Source organism: Prionailurus viverrinus, chromosome B4, assembly GCF_022837055.1.
Source record: "Prionailurus viverrinus isolate Anna chromosome B4, UM_Priviv_1.0, whole genome shotgun sequence".
Taxonomy (NCBI): Eukaryota; Metazoa; Chordata; class Mammalia; order Carnivora; family Felidae; genus Prionailurus; species Prionailurus viverrinus.
This window is the reverse complement of record NC_062567.1, coordinates 122314311-122329637: the sequence shown is the minus strand read 5'-3', so window position 1 is coordinate 122329637 and position 15327 is coordinate 122314311. Positions and strand designations below refer to the sequence as shown.

The following is a 15327-nucleotide window of genomic DNA, read 5'->3' as shown; positions in this document are numbered from 1 at the left end:
ACCAATGCTTACCTGTCTTCTGGGGGGCTGATAATTGCATGGAGGACATTATTTAGACTTTTTCAATTTGTAATTAATATAGAAAATGTGAAACTAAGAAAGCTTAGAAATCTACTTCAATGAATTCAAAGTCACTCTCACCGTAAGAACTTGAATAATGTTTTAATTCATGTTTTCCTCCCTGATTCCACAGGTGGCATAGCTGGGCAACGCCTTTCTGAACATCCTGATATCCGTAAACTTGGTTTCACTGGGTCCACTGCTATTGGCAAACAGATCATGAAGAGGTATTGGTTTTAGCGTGTTGATTTGCTGCAGATCCTAGTAAACCAGGTTTTTGTTTATGCTTTTTTGCTTTTTTACATAGAATGTGTTTGGAGGGGGTACCCTGGGTGGCACAGTTGGTTAAGCATCTGACTCGATTTCAGCTCAGGTCATGATCTCACGGTTTGTGCGTTCAAGCCCCACATAGGGCTCTGCGCTGATGGTGCGGAGCCTGCTTGGGACTCCGTTTCTCCTTCTCTCTGCCCCCCTCCCACTTGTGCGCTCTCTCTCTCTCTCTTTTTCTCTCAAAAGTAAATAAATAAGCTTAAAAAAAAATGTGTTTGCAAGGAGAAAACCCACATCAGATTTAGAAGAGAAATCTACTTATCACTGCAGGATATTGAGATATTTTCATATAATAAAATACTCTCCAAAGCATAAAGCCCATAGTCCATAAAACTAGAGCCATATTGGAATTCTACACCCTACTGGTAGCTATGAAAATCCAGAACAGAAAATTTTTGCATACTAAAGCTGTGGCCCAAATTGGTCTTAGAGCATAAGTAAGAAACTGAAGAGACATATAAATGGCAAATATGGATTATTTATAAAATGAATTCCTAAAATGCAGTAACATTTGTTTTTTAAAAAAATTGCAGACAGGGGCGCCTGGGTGGCGCAGTCGGTTAAGCGTCCGACTTCAGCCAGGTCACGATCTCGCGGTCTGGGAGTTCGAGCCCCGCGTCAGGCTCTGGGCTGATGGCTCAGAGCCTGGAGCCTGTTTCCGATTCTGTGTCTCCCTCTCTCTCTGCCCCTCCCCCATTCATGCTCTGTCTCTCTCTGTCCCAAAAATAAATAAACGTTGAAAAAAAATTGCAGACAATCTAAATGTCCAAAATAAGGCATGGTTAAGGTATGTCAGTGTAGGGATGCCTGGGTGGTTCAGTCGGTTAAGCATGGACTCTTGACTTCAGCTCAGGTCATGATCCCTGAGTTGTGTTATCAAGCTCCGTGTTGGGCTCTAAGCAGGCTCTAAGCCTGCTTGGGATTCTTTCTCTCCCCCTCTGCCCCCCTCTCCTCCACTTGCGCTCTCTCTCTCTCTCTCTCAAAAAAAAAAAAAAAAAAAAAGGATGTCAGTGTAATGGAGGTCCACGCAATCATGTTCATGGAGAATTTTTAATAATATTGAAAAATATTGTTAAAAGGTAAATAGAAAGAAAAAAGAAAACTAAGATATAAAATTGTACATATGGGGTGATCACAACCATTATAAAAATTTTTTTTTAACATTTATTCATTTTTGAGACAGAGAGAGACAGAGCATGAACGGGGGAGGGTCAGAGAGAGGGAGACACAGAATTTGAAACAGGCTCCAGGCTCTGAGCTGTCAGCACAGAGCCCGATGCGGGGCTGGAACTCACGGACCGCGAGCTCATGACCTGAGCTGAAGTCGGCCACTTAACCGACTGAGCCACCCAGGTGCCCTGATCACAACCATTTTAAATAAGGCAAAGGCTGTGGTTGGACACAGACCAAAAATAAGTATGTCAAAATGGTGAAAACATGGATATGAAGCCATGGAATGGAATTTTTTGATTTTTTTTTCTTCTTTCTGAGTTTTTGGGGGTATTTTAAATGTTTTAAATAACAATATTTTTGCAAATGGGGGAAATAAATAACGTACTTCTAAAAATTGATATTTTGTTTCTGTAATGCTTCAGGAATCTGGCTAGAGGTTAAATTCCTTGCCAGGGCTTTATGTAACCAAATTTCTTAAGGAATCTAAATTTATCCATGAGGATCTCTAGTTATTGAATGACAGAATTATAAAAGCTTTTTTTTTTTAATTTTTTTTCAATGTTTATTTATTTTTGGGACAGAGAGAGACAGAGCATGAACGGGGGAGGGGCAGAGAGAGAGGGAGACACAGAATCGGAAACAGGCTCCAGGCTCTGAGCCATCAGCCCAGAGCCCGACGCGGGGCTCGAACTCACGGACCGCGAGATCGTGACCTGGCTGAAGTCGGACGCTTAACCGACTGCGCCACCCAGGCGCCCCTATAAAAGCTTTTTATTATGGAAACTTTCTAATATTTACAAAGCACACAGAATCATGGAATGAACTCCCATGTGCTCATCACTGGGCTTCAACGGCTACTACCCTTCAACCATTTGTGTTTTGTCTTTGAATAAGTTTCTTGATATTTCTGAGGCTCAATTATATTTTCCATGCCGAGGGGTAACTTAGAGTTAAAAAGGCCCACGCGAGAGAATGCTCATTTCCCATTTATTTTCCTCTAGCTGTGCTGTGAGCAACCTGAAGAAAGTTTCCCTTGAACTTGGTGGCAAATCCCCACTTATAATATTCAATGACTGTGAACTTGACAAGGCCGTGAGAATGGTAAGAGGGGGACAAATCTCCCTAAATAGGTGCCTACGTCTAAAACATGTCTCATCTCCTTTTTTATCAGAAATCTCAAAATGAGATTGGGTTTTGTCTGGTCATAAATAGAAGCCACTCTCTTGATGCTTAGATTTAGGACTATTTAAGTCACTTAATTAAAAAAAATAGTACCTTTACACTTGTATCATTAAGCTGTATTTAAAACTTGGGGGATAAGAGAGTCTTTTCTAAGCATTCATGATTTATACAAACTGATGTCAAGATTTTAAAAGCAAAATCTGGTATACCAGTAGTACGTTTAAATGTATCAAATAATATAGATTTTCTTACAACACAAAATTTGTTCTTAGTGGTGTATCCTTACTGTTACACACACTTTTTTTTTTTTTAAGCGCTCCTGGACCAAAAGGGGGGAAGGAGAAACAAAATCCCTAAAATCGTGCTAGATCAAAACTGAGTATCTCTAGACAATTCCCATCATTAGCTAGGCCAAGGCATTGGCTCTGACTTTTGTTTTTCTGCTGTCTTCCAACAACATCTAATTCTCAGTGTGTGTGATCTTATGACAATCTGAAGTACTGTTAATATTTTCTCTTCTGTTGCTGAAGGGCATGGGGGCAGTATTTTTCAACAAAGGAGAGAACTGTATTGCAGCCGGGCGCTTGTTTGTGGAAGAAGCCATCCACGATGAATTTGTGACAAGAGTGGTAAGACATCTTCCAATTTGCTTTATAGAAACTGCTTTTACCTGAAAAGTACTTCTGGCGATATTGATGATTTTTTAGCTGGGATACTAGTACTGCGCCATATTTTAAATGACAGAGTCCTTACCTTTTAGAGCTACTTTCTGACATATTTACAGAGGAAATTGTATGATGTGTAGACTTTGCTTCAAAGTAACCCAGGAGGATAGGGGCACCTGGCTGGCTCAGTCTGTTAAGCGTCTGACTTTGGCTCGGGTCATGATCTTGTGGCTCATGGGTTTGAGCCCCATGTCGGGCTCTGTGCTGACAGCTGGAGGCTGAAGCCTGCTTTGGATTCTGTGTCTCCCTCTCTCTCTGCCCCTCTCCCACTCCCACTCTCTCTCTCAAAAAGAAATAAACATTAAAAAAGAATTAAAAAAAAAAACAACCCAGGAGGGGAGGAGGTGAGTAAGGGAACAAATTGGCCAAGAGTTGGTAATTGTTGAAGCTGGATGATGGGTAAATGGGATGTCATGTTATTGTCTACTTTTTTATGTATTTTCAGTTTTTCATAGTAAAAAGGTATAGGTCTCTATAAAAAAAAAAAAAAAACCTTAAAAGTTTTTATTATCTATACCTTGCTCTACATTTATAGTAAATTATATCCTTGAGACTAATGGGAAGTATACTCCTAGATTTTTGTAAATTCCTAAGTTGACTAAGAGAGATATACTACTGGATCCTTGCAAATCGTCAATGCACTGTTAATCAGACAGCCAATCATTTCCTCCACTAAAATGTACAGATAAATACATATATGCATACATACATATATACATACACACCTCTTATAGATTGGTAATGATTATAAACATAAGACCAAAGGAAGCCATTTGTAGAACTATTAACACTAATTGTGTGGCTAAAATAAACTAAACTATAATACAGTATGCCATTATTATGGTAACAGTAATCATGAATTTGTTTGTATTTGAAAAACCAGCACCCAGCTTCTTTTTTTTTAGGGTCAATTCCCTCTCCCCATTCCCAAGAAGAAAAGACATTCTTTCTTCATGAGAATGGAAAAAAAGAAGACCAGGAGTGCTTGAGTGTTTCAGTCAGTCAAGCATCTGACTCTTGATTTCGGCTCGGGTCATGATCCGAGCGTTATGGAATCGAGCCCCATGTCAGGCTCTGCGCTGACATCATTGTGCCTGCTTGGGGTTCTCTCTCACTCTCTCCCTCTCTCTGTCCCTCCCCTGCTTGTACTCTCTGTTTCTCTCACTCACAAAATAAAGAAATAGACATAAAAATAGTTAAAAAAAAAAAAAAAAAGAAAAGAAAAGAAAACAAGAAGACCTATGGAGGGCAGTGGCTACCCTCCTGAGCACCCCTGTAATTCGGTTTTGCGCCACGGTAAAATAAAAGTTACAGAACTTTTGCAATTAGTTGACATTTCAAATGCTGAGACCAGAAATGTCAAGAGTCTACCTTATCAGCCCATCAATAAACATGTTTTGTACACATGTAATCTGTATGCATTCACTCATTCAGCAACTATTTCTTGAGCACTTACTGAGAGATTCTTGCCAGGCCTAAATTCAAATTCAGGGCCCTATTGGGTCATGGTAACTCTCATTCTTTCTTCTTACTGGAAATGGACTTAACATTAGAAAATGCAGGGGCCCCTGGGTGGCTCAGTTGGTAAAGCATCTGACTTTGGCTCAGGTTATGATCTCACAGTTCATGAGTACGAGCCCCACATGGGGCTCTCTGCTGTCAGCATGGAGCCTGCTTTGTATCCTCTGCCCCCTTCTCTCTCTGGCCCTCCCCCACTCTCTCTCTCCCTTAAAAATAAATAAACATTAAAAATAAATAAATAAAAATGCAAAAGTAGGTTAAGGTAAGTGAGGTGCATGGGAAACGATTACAAAGACATGCCTCTGATGAACATTGCACAACAAAGATAGCTTTTTATCAGAACATTCTAGCAATTCCTCTGGCATGGCTATACCATGAAAATGTCTCAAGGGCAGTCTGCCACATTTGGTGGGGAGAAAAAAAGATAGCAACGTGGCCATTGCTATGGCCAGAAATTCTTCTGTCCTGAAGAGTAAAAGTGTGCTGTGTTAACAAAAATTCCAGAACATCAGGTCTGCTATTCTAATGGATTAACACTCAGGATAATTTGAATATAACATACATACATAGCTTATAGTCTGTTAGAACTTAGTGGTTAACAGCTTGGGCTTTCAAGTCAGGAAAACTCTACTGTATTTAGTGGTTGTGTGTCTTAAATCACTTACCCTGTCTAAGCCTCAGTTTCTTCATCTGTAAGATGGAAATAATGAATACCCACCTCCATGCTTCCGTGGGTGCTTCTGTGAAGACTAAAAGACAACACATCTTTGGACAGCTTAGTACAACAGCCACCACACAGTAGAAGCTGAGCTGAGGGTATCCATTATTATTATTAACAGTCAATTGTGTTTTGTGAACTGGGTGACAAACAGGTGGAAGAAATTAAAAAGATGAAAATTGGTGATCCACTTGACAGATCTACTGATCACGGGCCCCAAAATCATAAGGCCCATCTGGAAAAGCTTCTGCAATACTGTGAAGCTGGAGTGAAAGAGGGGGCCACCTTGGTGTACGGGGGAAGACAAGTTCAAAGGCCAGGTAAGACCACCTCCACAGGAGGCATACTGGGATTGTGCTCCAACACCTTACTCTGCAAATTGATCATTAGCAGGGGAAAAGGTAACATTTGTCTATGTTTCCGGTATGAACCAAAGGTCTTGGTACACTGAGTAGCTGATAAGGGAGACTTTTTTTTTTTTTTTTAACAGAAGAGTGCCTGCTAATTAACGTAGAAAAAAAATGATAGAAAAATCACCACTTTGTACCCCTAATTGAGTGAAATGATTGATGAGGCAGTTATCAAGGGAGGCTAAAGTTGTCAGGAGAGAGGTTGATGGGGGGAGCTGAGTACATACAAGGTCTCAGTTTCTCACCCAGGATGGCTTGCCAGTCTCAAGGAGAAAAATACAATTTTATGATGGAGAGGTCAAGCTGTCACCAGCTGGGAGCCCCTGGTCATTCTTAGCAACAGTGAAAGCAGAACATCCAGGTCTGATGTGTCTCCTATGGGATACAACAGGTACCACACAGCATCACCTCTGCAGTGTTCTTGCCAAAAATGTTTAACCTGAATCTAATTGTGAATTTAGGTCAAACTTTCCATTTCCGAGAAATAAAGGGGATCGAGGAACAATTAATTGCTTTTAAATTTTTTTTTAGCATCTATTTATTTTTGAGAGACAGAGACGGAGCGTGAGTAGGGGAGGGGCAGAGAGAGACACACAGAATCTGAAGCAGGCTCCAGGCTCTGAGCTGTCAGCACAGAGCCCAATGCAGGGCTCCAACCTACACACCATGAGATCATGACCCGAGCCCAAGTCGGCCACTTAACTGACTGAGCCACCCAAGCGCCTGGATCAAGGAACAAATTAAATATCATCCCAAGGAAACAAAGGCAAATCTAAATGCAACATATCCTGCAGAACAACTGACTCCATCTGTTTAACAAGTCAATGGCATGAAAAATAAGGGGTGAAAGGTTCTAGATGAAAGGACACTTAAGAGATCTAACAAGTGAATGCAATGTGTAGAACTTATTTGAAGCCTGAATCAAACAAATCAACTGTAAGAAAGATACTTTTGAGAAAAAACATTTGAAATAGAAACCATGAAGAAGGAATTAGCACTAATTTTGTTAGATGTGATAATGTATTGTGGGAAGTTAAAAAAAATACTTAATTTTTTCGGGGCGTCTGGGTGGCTCAGTTGGTTAAGCATTGACTTTGGATCAGGTCATGATCTCACGGTTTGTGAGTTCGAGCCCCACGTTGGGCTCTGTGCTGTCAGCTTGGAGCCTGGAGCCTGCTTCAGATTCTATGTCTCTCTCTCTCTGCCCTTCCCCTGCTCGCACTCTCTCTCTCCCTCTCTCTCTCTCAAAAATAAATAAAACGTTAAAAAAAATTTTTTTAATCCTTATTTTTTTACAGATTTGTACTGAAATTCTTGGAGGTGAAAGTTGTGATCTCTGGAATTTGCTTTCAATTATTCCAGCAAGGAAATAAAATGAATCAAAGATAGTAAAATAGGAGAAAATATTTATTTTACAATTCACTATACTACTTTCTCTACTTTGACATATGTTTGAAATTTTTGTTAAGAAACAGATTAAAAAATAAGAATCTAGGAATGCTAATGCCAAGTAGGAAAATGAAAGTTGTCTTGGTTTTATTGACCCCGAAGGGAAGCAAAAATTATAATGTAATTAAATGGGCAAACTGTTAATTAAAAATTAATTACCGTATAATTGATGATCTTTTCTGTTTTTCAAATAGGCTTTTTTATGGAACCAACTGTGTTCACAGATGTGGAAGACCACATGTATCTTGCCAAAGAGGAATCATTTGGGCCCATAATGGTCATTTCTAAGTTCCAAAATGGGTATGTTTTTCAGGCACGATCTAACAGGTTTTGAGTAGATAAGTGTTTTTTAATCTGCCATTGTGCCGTATACAGGCCATAAAATCAGTGAACATGTAATTCTCAATTATATGACAGTAACTGACTTAACTAACTAGAAGAGAAGGGTAACCGATGTAGGTCGTTATATATTTTTGCTTCCTAGCTTAAATTAATGGCTGACGGTATGGAACTTTAGCTGACTAAATTTTAGTTTGTGTACAACCAATACTCACAACGTCTCTGGAACAAGATGAATAACTGAGAATAACAAAACTAGTTTTCACATTCACATTCCTGGGGAAGGCAGCCTGTGATTTTCCCAAGGAAAGAGCGCTGCCTTCATAGGGGTGATGCACCTGAAAGCAGACGCTCAACTTTTTATAGCGATGTCCACAATCCCCATGTAATCAACTATAAATGATATACTGGTTTGTTACAGTACAGGAAGCTTTCCAAAGTGTTTAGCATATCAAAGAGGGTCATATGGTAACTGAGCGCATACAAGAATATTTAATACAGTAGGTTCTCATGGTATGCTGTGCAAAATTCTTCAGAATTCTGGCTTGAATTTTCCTTCAACCAATGAGAAAGTAGGGAAAAAAAACCCAGAACACCAAGTTCAAAGGACTCCTTGCTCTTTTATTTATTTTATTCGTTATTATTATTATTAGAGAGAGCGATCGGGGGAGGGGCAGAGAGAGGAGGAAAGAGAGAGAATCTTAAGCAGGCTCTTCACTCAGGGCAGAGCCCGATTGAAGGGCTCAGCCCCACCACCCTGAGATCATGACCTGAGCCAAAATCAAGAGCCAGGCTCTTAACTGAGGGAGCCACCCAGCCGCCGCTCTTGATCTTCGATAGACATATTGTAAGACATATTTGGGGACGCTAAGCTATAGTGAGCAACCTTTTGACACAGGGAGCCAAGAATGCCCTATTAACCTTCTTTTCCTCGTAAGTTCCTCCCATAGGATAGTCTTTGTGTTAAACATGCAGATTTTAGAAGCCAGATTTGCAGGATATAAACCGGATAGGTCACAGTTCCTTGAGATGCTTACCAGCTGATGAGGGAGACAGACAAAGACGTGGGCAATCAACCACAGAGGGCCAAAGGCAGCCACAGTGGGTGGAGTCTGCAGCCTGCCTCTGCACCTGACCTCGTCTATGGGCTTGGGCCAGTTACTTACTCACTCTGAGCCTTGGTTTCTTCGTGATGTTATTAATAGCATCTATCCTTTTGTGTCATTCTAAAAATTAAATAAGATATGTTTGCTATTGTGCTGTTGCCACTGGTATGCTTGTTATTATCCTAGAAATAGGCCAAGGTGTCTTATGAAGCCGTGTCATCTCGATAGTCCTCAACAAATAATGGCATAAAGCCATCTTTCTGCCTTAGGCTGGTCAATAAATATTTGGGTCCCTACCACGTGCAATGCATCAAGAAGTCTGAGAATTTTAGCAGAGCCTCAGTTCACTCTAAGTTCAGCTCCAAATTTCTTGTGCGAGTTTAAAATTGTATGTAGCCGAGGTTACCTTTGAAAATCTCTTCAGAAGCCACCACACTGAAGCACGTGCTGTCTCTTAATCTTGAGCACGATTAATTTTTCCTCCAGTCTAGGGACACATCCTCTTTCTTTGCCAGAGCGCCAGATGAAATCCTTGGGTTGCACTTACTGGCCATGTTGTAGAAAATCATGCAGTTTTAAACATTAGGATGGGACACTCATACTGTGACAGACACGTTGGAACTGGACCCAACTGAGAGATGAGCAGGGTCAGCCTCCACTCTCTTGGGAGTGCACACACACTGAGTCCAAAGGCAGGGGAATCATGATTTAAGGAGTAATTTTCCTCTCCTTTAATGGAATTTTATTAATTGAATTCACTCTCATTTGATGATCTAACACCATGGTATAAAGAAGAATAAAATGTCGTTCCTGCCCTCAGGGAGCCGCCAAGTGTAGCCGGGAGGTGAACCAGAGATACAGAAAGAGTTAAATCAAAATATTGAGTTTGGAGGAATACATGTTCCCTGATTATGGCTGGCTTTTATTGAGCATGTACTGTGTTCCAGGCACTATTAGCTCATTTAATCCTTGAGACAACAAGAAATGCCCTTTTATTATTCTTGCAGTGTTTTGCAATTAACAAAGGCATGCAGAGATGAAGTCATTTGCCCAAGGTCAAGAGGCCACTCGCTGAGCCACTACACCCTACTGCCTCCACAGTGGCACTGGTGGGAGCTGGGAAGGCTTCAGGGCGAGGCACAGAATGAGCCTTGAGCTGTATGCAAAATCTGGAGAGATGGAGGGAAACATCGGGGGTGCTCTGAGAATATATCCAGAAGTAGGACTCCAGGGACAGGGGAGGAAGTGAGAGGTCGTGAAGGAGAACCAAGAAGAAAATGGAAAAGATGACTTCAGATTAGATTTTAAAAGGTGTTGCATGATATATACATGAAATATATAATGCTAGAGTTCTAATATCTTGTTGGGAGTTTCTTTTGGTGTAAGCCTGAACTATTTCATTTCTAAAAATTCAAGCAAGTTGGCAGTAACGTTTTTCCGTTTCTAGCATGGCGGGGGGGAGGAATAGAACATGACATGAGAGTGTTTTGCTTTGCATTCAGTGATATGTTGTCTTCCTGAAAACATCTTGCAGGGACATCGATGGAGTGTTGCAGCGAGCAAATAACACAGAGTACGGTTTGGCCTCAGGGGTTTTTACAAGAGACATAAATAAAGCCATGTACGTGAGCGAGAAACTAGAAGCGGGAACTGTTTTTGTTAACACCTACAACAAGACGGACGTGGCCGCCCCTTTCGGTGGGGTTAAACAATCTGGCTTTGGGAAAGACTTAGGTATGCTCCGCTTTTCTACTGCATGTTCTACTGTCACAGAGAAGTCTGCTTTATGTTTCGTGCAACCCTTGTGTATTGCTTTGAAGGACATTTCCTATATGGCAGCTGTCCCTGGGTTTTTATGGGCACTATTTGTTTTTTAATGCGAAACGTTTTTATTTAACATACCTACACAAAAGCACGCAAACCGCATGTGTGGAAAGGTGTTTTTAAAAGAAGATTAATGTTGAAAAGAAACTATCTTTCAGCTAAAATATGTTTGGCTTTTGACCTGACATTCATCATGAACTTGGTTTAGCTTGTGGGACGAAGTGGAATCAAGACAGAGAAATGAGTGGAGGGCAGTAATCAGCTAGCTCCAAGAATAAATCTTGTCTGTAAGCTGCTTGGCGGCCTTTCAGAATCAATACTGCAATTGGCAGGGTTTTCTGGGAGTCTGGGAACTTATGTTTAGAGTTGCAAAAAGTCCGAAAGATCATTTTTTGTGGGCAATGACACTATCACATTTCAAGTAATAGCTTCCTTTGAACACTACCTACGTATGGACCAGATCTCGTGCTAACTACTTTGCCTGTAGTAGCACAAGCGAGCCTCACAATAGCCCTGGGAGGTAAGTGCTATTATTATCTTTATTCTATAAATGGAGAAACTGGGGCTCAGAGAGGTTGGGGAACTTGCCCAGAGTTATGTAGCCAGCCACTGCTGGAAAGAGAATTCCAAGCCAGGCAGTCTGGCTGCGGAGCCCATGTTCTTACTCCCCGCAGCCAGTCTGGCATGTTGTTTCAAAAGCTGAAATGTTCATGGCTTACTGAAATAATAGTCCCCTAACATAAATTTGGTTAGTTTGGGGGGTATTTTTACATCTTCTCTTTCCTGGCGACTTTTGATAATGTATTTGCAGCAGAAAAGGGGTCTCTCCTTCTAAATCCCATTGAATTGAAGATAAAGAGTGTTTATTATAAAACAATAGAATTTGCCTAAATAGTTTCTTTCTCTCCCAGTTTTAAACTCCCTAAGCCCAGGGGTTCCCAGCCCTAGCTGTACATTGGATTAGAGTCACCTGGGAGCTTTAAAAAATACAAAGATGCTGATTTAATTGGTCTGGGATGGGACCTGTGATCAGGAGTTTTAAAACCTCGCCAAGGTAATTCTACAGTAAGGTTAAGAAGCCTTGTTTTAGCTCAACTTCCAGGATCCTATACTCATTAGTTGCACTGCGGTATTCATGCCCTTTCACTGCCGTAGAAATCGACAACTGTACTAGCTCAAAACGGGATAGAAACAGAAAGCAAACCTATTTGTTTGTTTGTTTGTTTGCCTGGATATGCTCTTCTCTGTACAATGTAAACCAGGAAAACTGCATCATCCTTATCTTTAAAATAAGATTACACCAAAGGGTCTCAAACTTCCTTTCTTCCGCTCAGTTCTGCTTCGTTTAATATAATCCGAAGGACGTATGTTGGCCGCTTCTGCTCAGCCTAAATGGGCAAAGGATGGAGATGAAGAGTTTGTCATCAGGCAGGGAAATAAGGGAGAAAGGTCTGTGGTGGAGACCGACCAAGCCAACACTGTTCCTCAGTAGACCTGATAGGTGGGCTAAGCCCCTACTCCTCAAGGTGTGGTCCGTGGACACGAGCATCTGCACCATCAGGTGATGGTTAGGAATGCATAATCTCAGGGCTTGCACTGCCGTTTCACAAGGTCTCCAGGTGACTCACATGCACTTTACAGTTTGATAAGACCTGGCTTCGGCCACATTCTAGTTGCTCGGTGATCGATACACCTACACCTGTGTCCAAAATTCTGGTGACATCACATCCACTTACGAACAATGCTCAGGAACTGCTTGTCTCTTCCCTAGGTGAGGAAGCTCTAAACGAATACCTCAAAACCAAGACTGTGACGCTGGAATACTAGAGAGAGCTGTCGTCGGGAACCCCCTGCAGACAGCCTCACTCCTCAACTCTCTCGACACACTTGAGGAGCCTGGATGTGCTGAAGGAGGAGCCTCGAGTTGAAAAATCCACACGTGGACCGCCAAGGGGGTCAGACCACACGTCTAAGCATTTACACCGTGCCTGAGTGTTTTCTACTGCACCTTTTATACTTCCAAATGATTTGCAGTTGTTGGGTTTTGACTATGTTGTATCTCACATGTATTATAGACCGCCAAGCTGCTTTTTCTCCCCAACTAATCTAGCCGTTGTTCATCTTGAAAAATGCCAGTATCAGCCGGTTGTACTACACGAGGTGCATTTTGGGGGAAACTTTGCATAATAATGTGCAGATTTTAACCTCCAAACTATACCTATGGGGCTGTTAAAAGGGTTTTCTATAATTTTGCTCTCATGGAACAGTATATCCTATAAGGAATGTGAAATGAATTTTTTTTTCATATTTGGAAATAAGATACATCTTTGTGCCTTTTGATGTTCTAATTTTCAACCCACTGTGATGGGTAACGAACCCACAAACGGTTCTTCTCGGAATGGGGTACTATGTAATGTTCTGAGCAGTAGACAGAATTTAATGACATTATCTCTGGCTCCAAATAGCTTAAATTCTAATAAATAGCTTTTAAAAAGTGAATTTTGCAGCATGACATAGACTATAGTAGCCTTTGGAGGCTGATCTTGGTCCATATAATACCATCCTGCCATGTGACTTGAGGAAACCTACACAACTTCTCTGAGCCTCAGTTTCCTTATCTGTCAAACGGGGATAGATAGTAATGCTAGTAATGCCTTCCTCAGGAGCCTTATTTTGAAGAGTCAACGCAATAATATAAGTACCTTGCACTGTGCTTTGTTCATGGTTCTCAAGAGAAGTTAACTTTGTCCCCCCATCACTATTTTAAAAATATATTGAGATAAACTAACCAGATGAATTAATTTTCCTACCACCCCTTTCAGGAGTCACTGATTCCTGTACGCCACTGTTCTGACCCAGTGCTTGATGTAGCAGCACCGGAAAAACGCCCTGTAATGAAAACCGGCAATGGTCCGAGGAAAAGGACTGTCTTTCTTTCTGCAGCTCATTCGTTCTTCCTAGGACATCTCGTTTTCCGTTTCTCTACCTACCGGATCTTCTGTGTGATCGCTGACTGTGTGATCTCGGGCAAGTTCGTAACCTAATATCTCAGAGCCTTGGTGTCTATAAAATGGGGATAAGGTCTCTATCTCATTAGGTGCTGGAAGGAGCCAATAGAATGATATGATGCAGAACGCACCCGACAAGGTGTTTGGACCATAGTCCGTGCCTGAGAAATGGGAATTATTATAATCCATGCAGGACTCACTAGATTGACCGTTGTCAGACAAAAATATTCGGTGAGCAAATTATCACCATCCACATGTGACTGGAAGGTGAGTTCCTGAATCACAGTGTCGCTGGAAGATGGTTGGAGAAATTAACTTCTATTACTCCTCCTTTTATAAAATTTCAGTGAACATTCCTGTCTCTGGATTCGAAGGAGCCCTTAGTTAATCCTTGGTACTTTGGAGAGTCAGCAGCTTAACATAAAGGGAATGTAGGGAACCAATCAACAAACCAAATCCGAGACAGAAAACATCCAAAGGGAAGAATACCAGGAGTGATCCTGCCATGGTCAATAGAGCATATTTTGCCTATAAGCGTGTTTTATTATACAATAGCTCATTTACCATCAGAGCTTGACACAGGTGAAACTCTAAATCAGTAGGAATATTCTGAGTCTAAACTGACAGTTCATATTTGAATAAAATGACAAAAGCCTTATTAGAAAGGAATCACTTTTTAAAAAAGTATTATTTAAATTCAAGGTAGTTAACATACAGTGTAGTCTTGGTTTCAGGAGTAGAACCCGGTGATTCATCTCTTACATATGACACCCAGTGCTCATCCCAAAAGTGCCCTCCTTAATGCCCATCACCCATTTAGCCCCCCCCCAAACACGTCCCCTCCAGGAGCCCTCAGATTCTTCTCTGTATTTAAGAGTCTCTCATGGTTTGCCTCCCTGTTTTTATCTTATTTTTCCTTCCCTTATGTTCATCTGTTGTGTTTTTTAAATTCCACATATGAGTGAAATCATATGATATTTGTCTTTCTCTGACTTATTTCACTTAACATAATACCCTATTAGAAAGGAACCACTTAAAAAAATGTTTTAAGGTTTATTTTTAAGAGAGAGAGAGTGTGTGAGTCGGGGAGGGGCAGAAAGAGACAGGGAGATATAGATACAGAATCTGAAGCAGGCTCCAGGCTCTGAGCTGTCAGCCCAGAGCCCACTGTGGGACTCAAACCCACAAACTGTGAGATCATGACCTGAGCCGAAGTCAGACACTTAACCGGCTGAGCCACGCAGGTGCCCACAGAGGAACTACCTTTAAATGCAGTGTTTTAACTGACTTCACGTGAACTAAAATATCACTTTATCAAATATTTTAATAACAGAAAAAATGGCAAACAAAATCCTGGACTTTTGGACTGTTTCTTCTGGACTGACGTTTCTCCCTATTAATCTCAGTAGCAGTGTTTGTAATCTTCTTTGGGCCACACACCTCTTTGAGAATCTGATAAAAGCTGTGGAGCCCCTCTGTCCT

At 41.2% G+C, this 15327-nt stretch overlaps 1 protein-coding gene across 1 annotated transcript in view; it reads left to right on the top strand.

Moving 5' to 3' along the window:
* The window catches only part of ALDH1L2 (aldehyde dehydrogenase 1 family member L2), a 69013-nt gene extending 54251 nt beyond the window's left edge, over window positions 1-14762 (top strand). Inside the window, exons 17-23 of the mRNA XM_047866656.1 lie at window positions 194-287; window positions 2565-2664; window positions 3276-3374; window positions 5864-6029; window positions 7763-7868; window positions 10548-10747; window positions 12609-14762. Of these exons, the coding sequence (XP_047722612.1) occupies window positions 194-287; window positions 2565-2664; window positions 3276-3374; window positions 5864-6029; window positions 7763-7868; window positions 10548-10747; window positions 12609-12664 (821 nt within the window). The 3' untranslated portion in view covers window positions 12665-14762. The remainder of the gene's footprint in view (window positions 1-193; window positions 288-2564; window positions 2665-3275; window positions 3375-5863; window positions 6030-7762; window positions 7869-10547; window positions 10748-12608) is intronic.
* The last annotated feature ends 565 nt before the right edge of the window (window positions 14763-15327 follow it).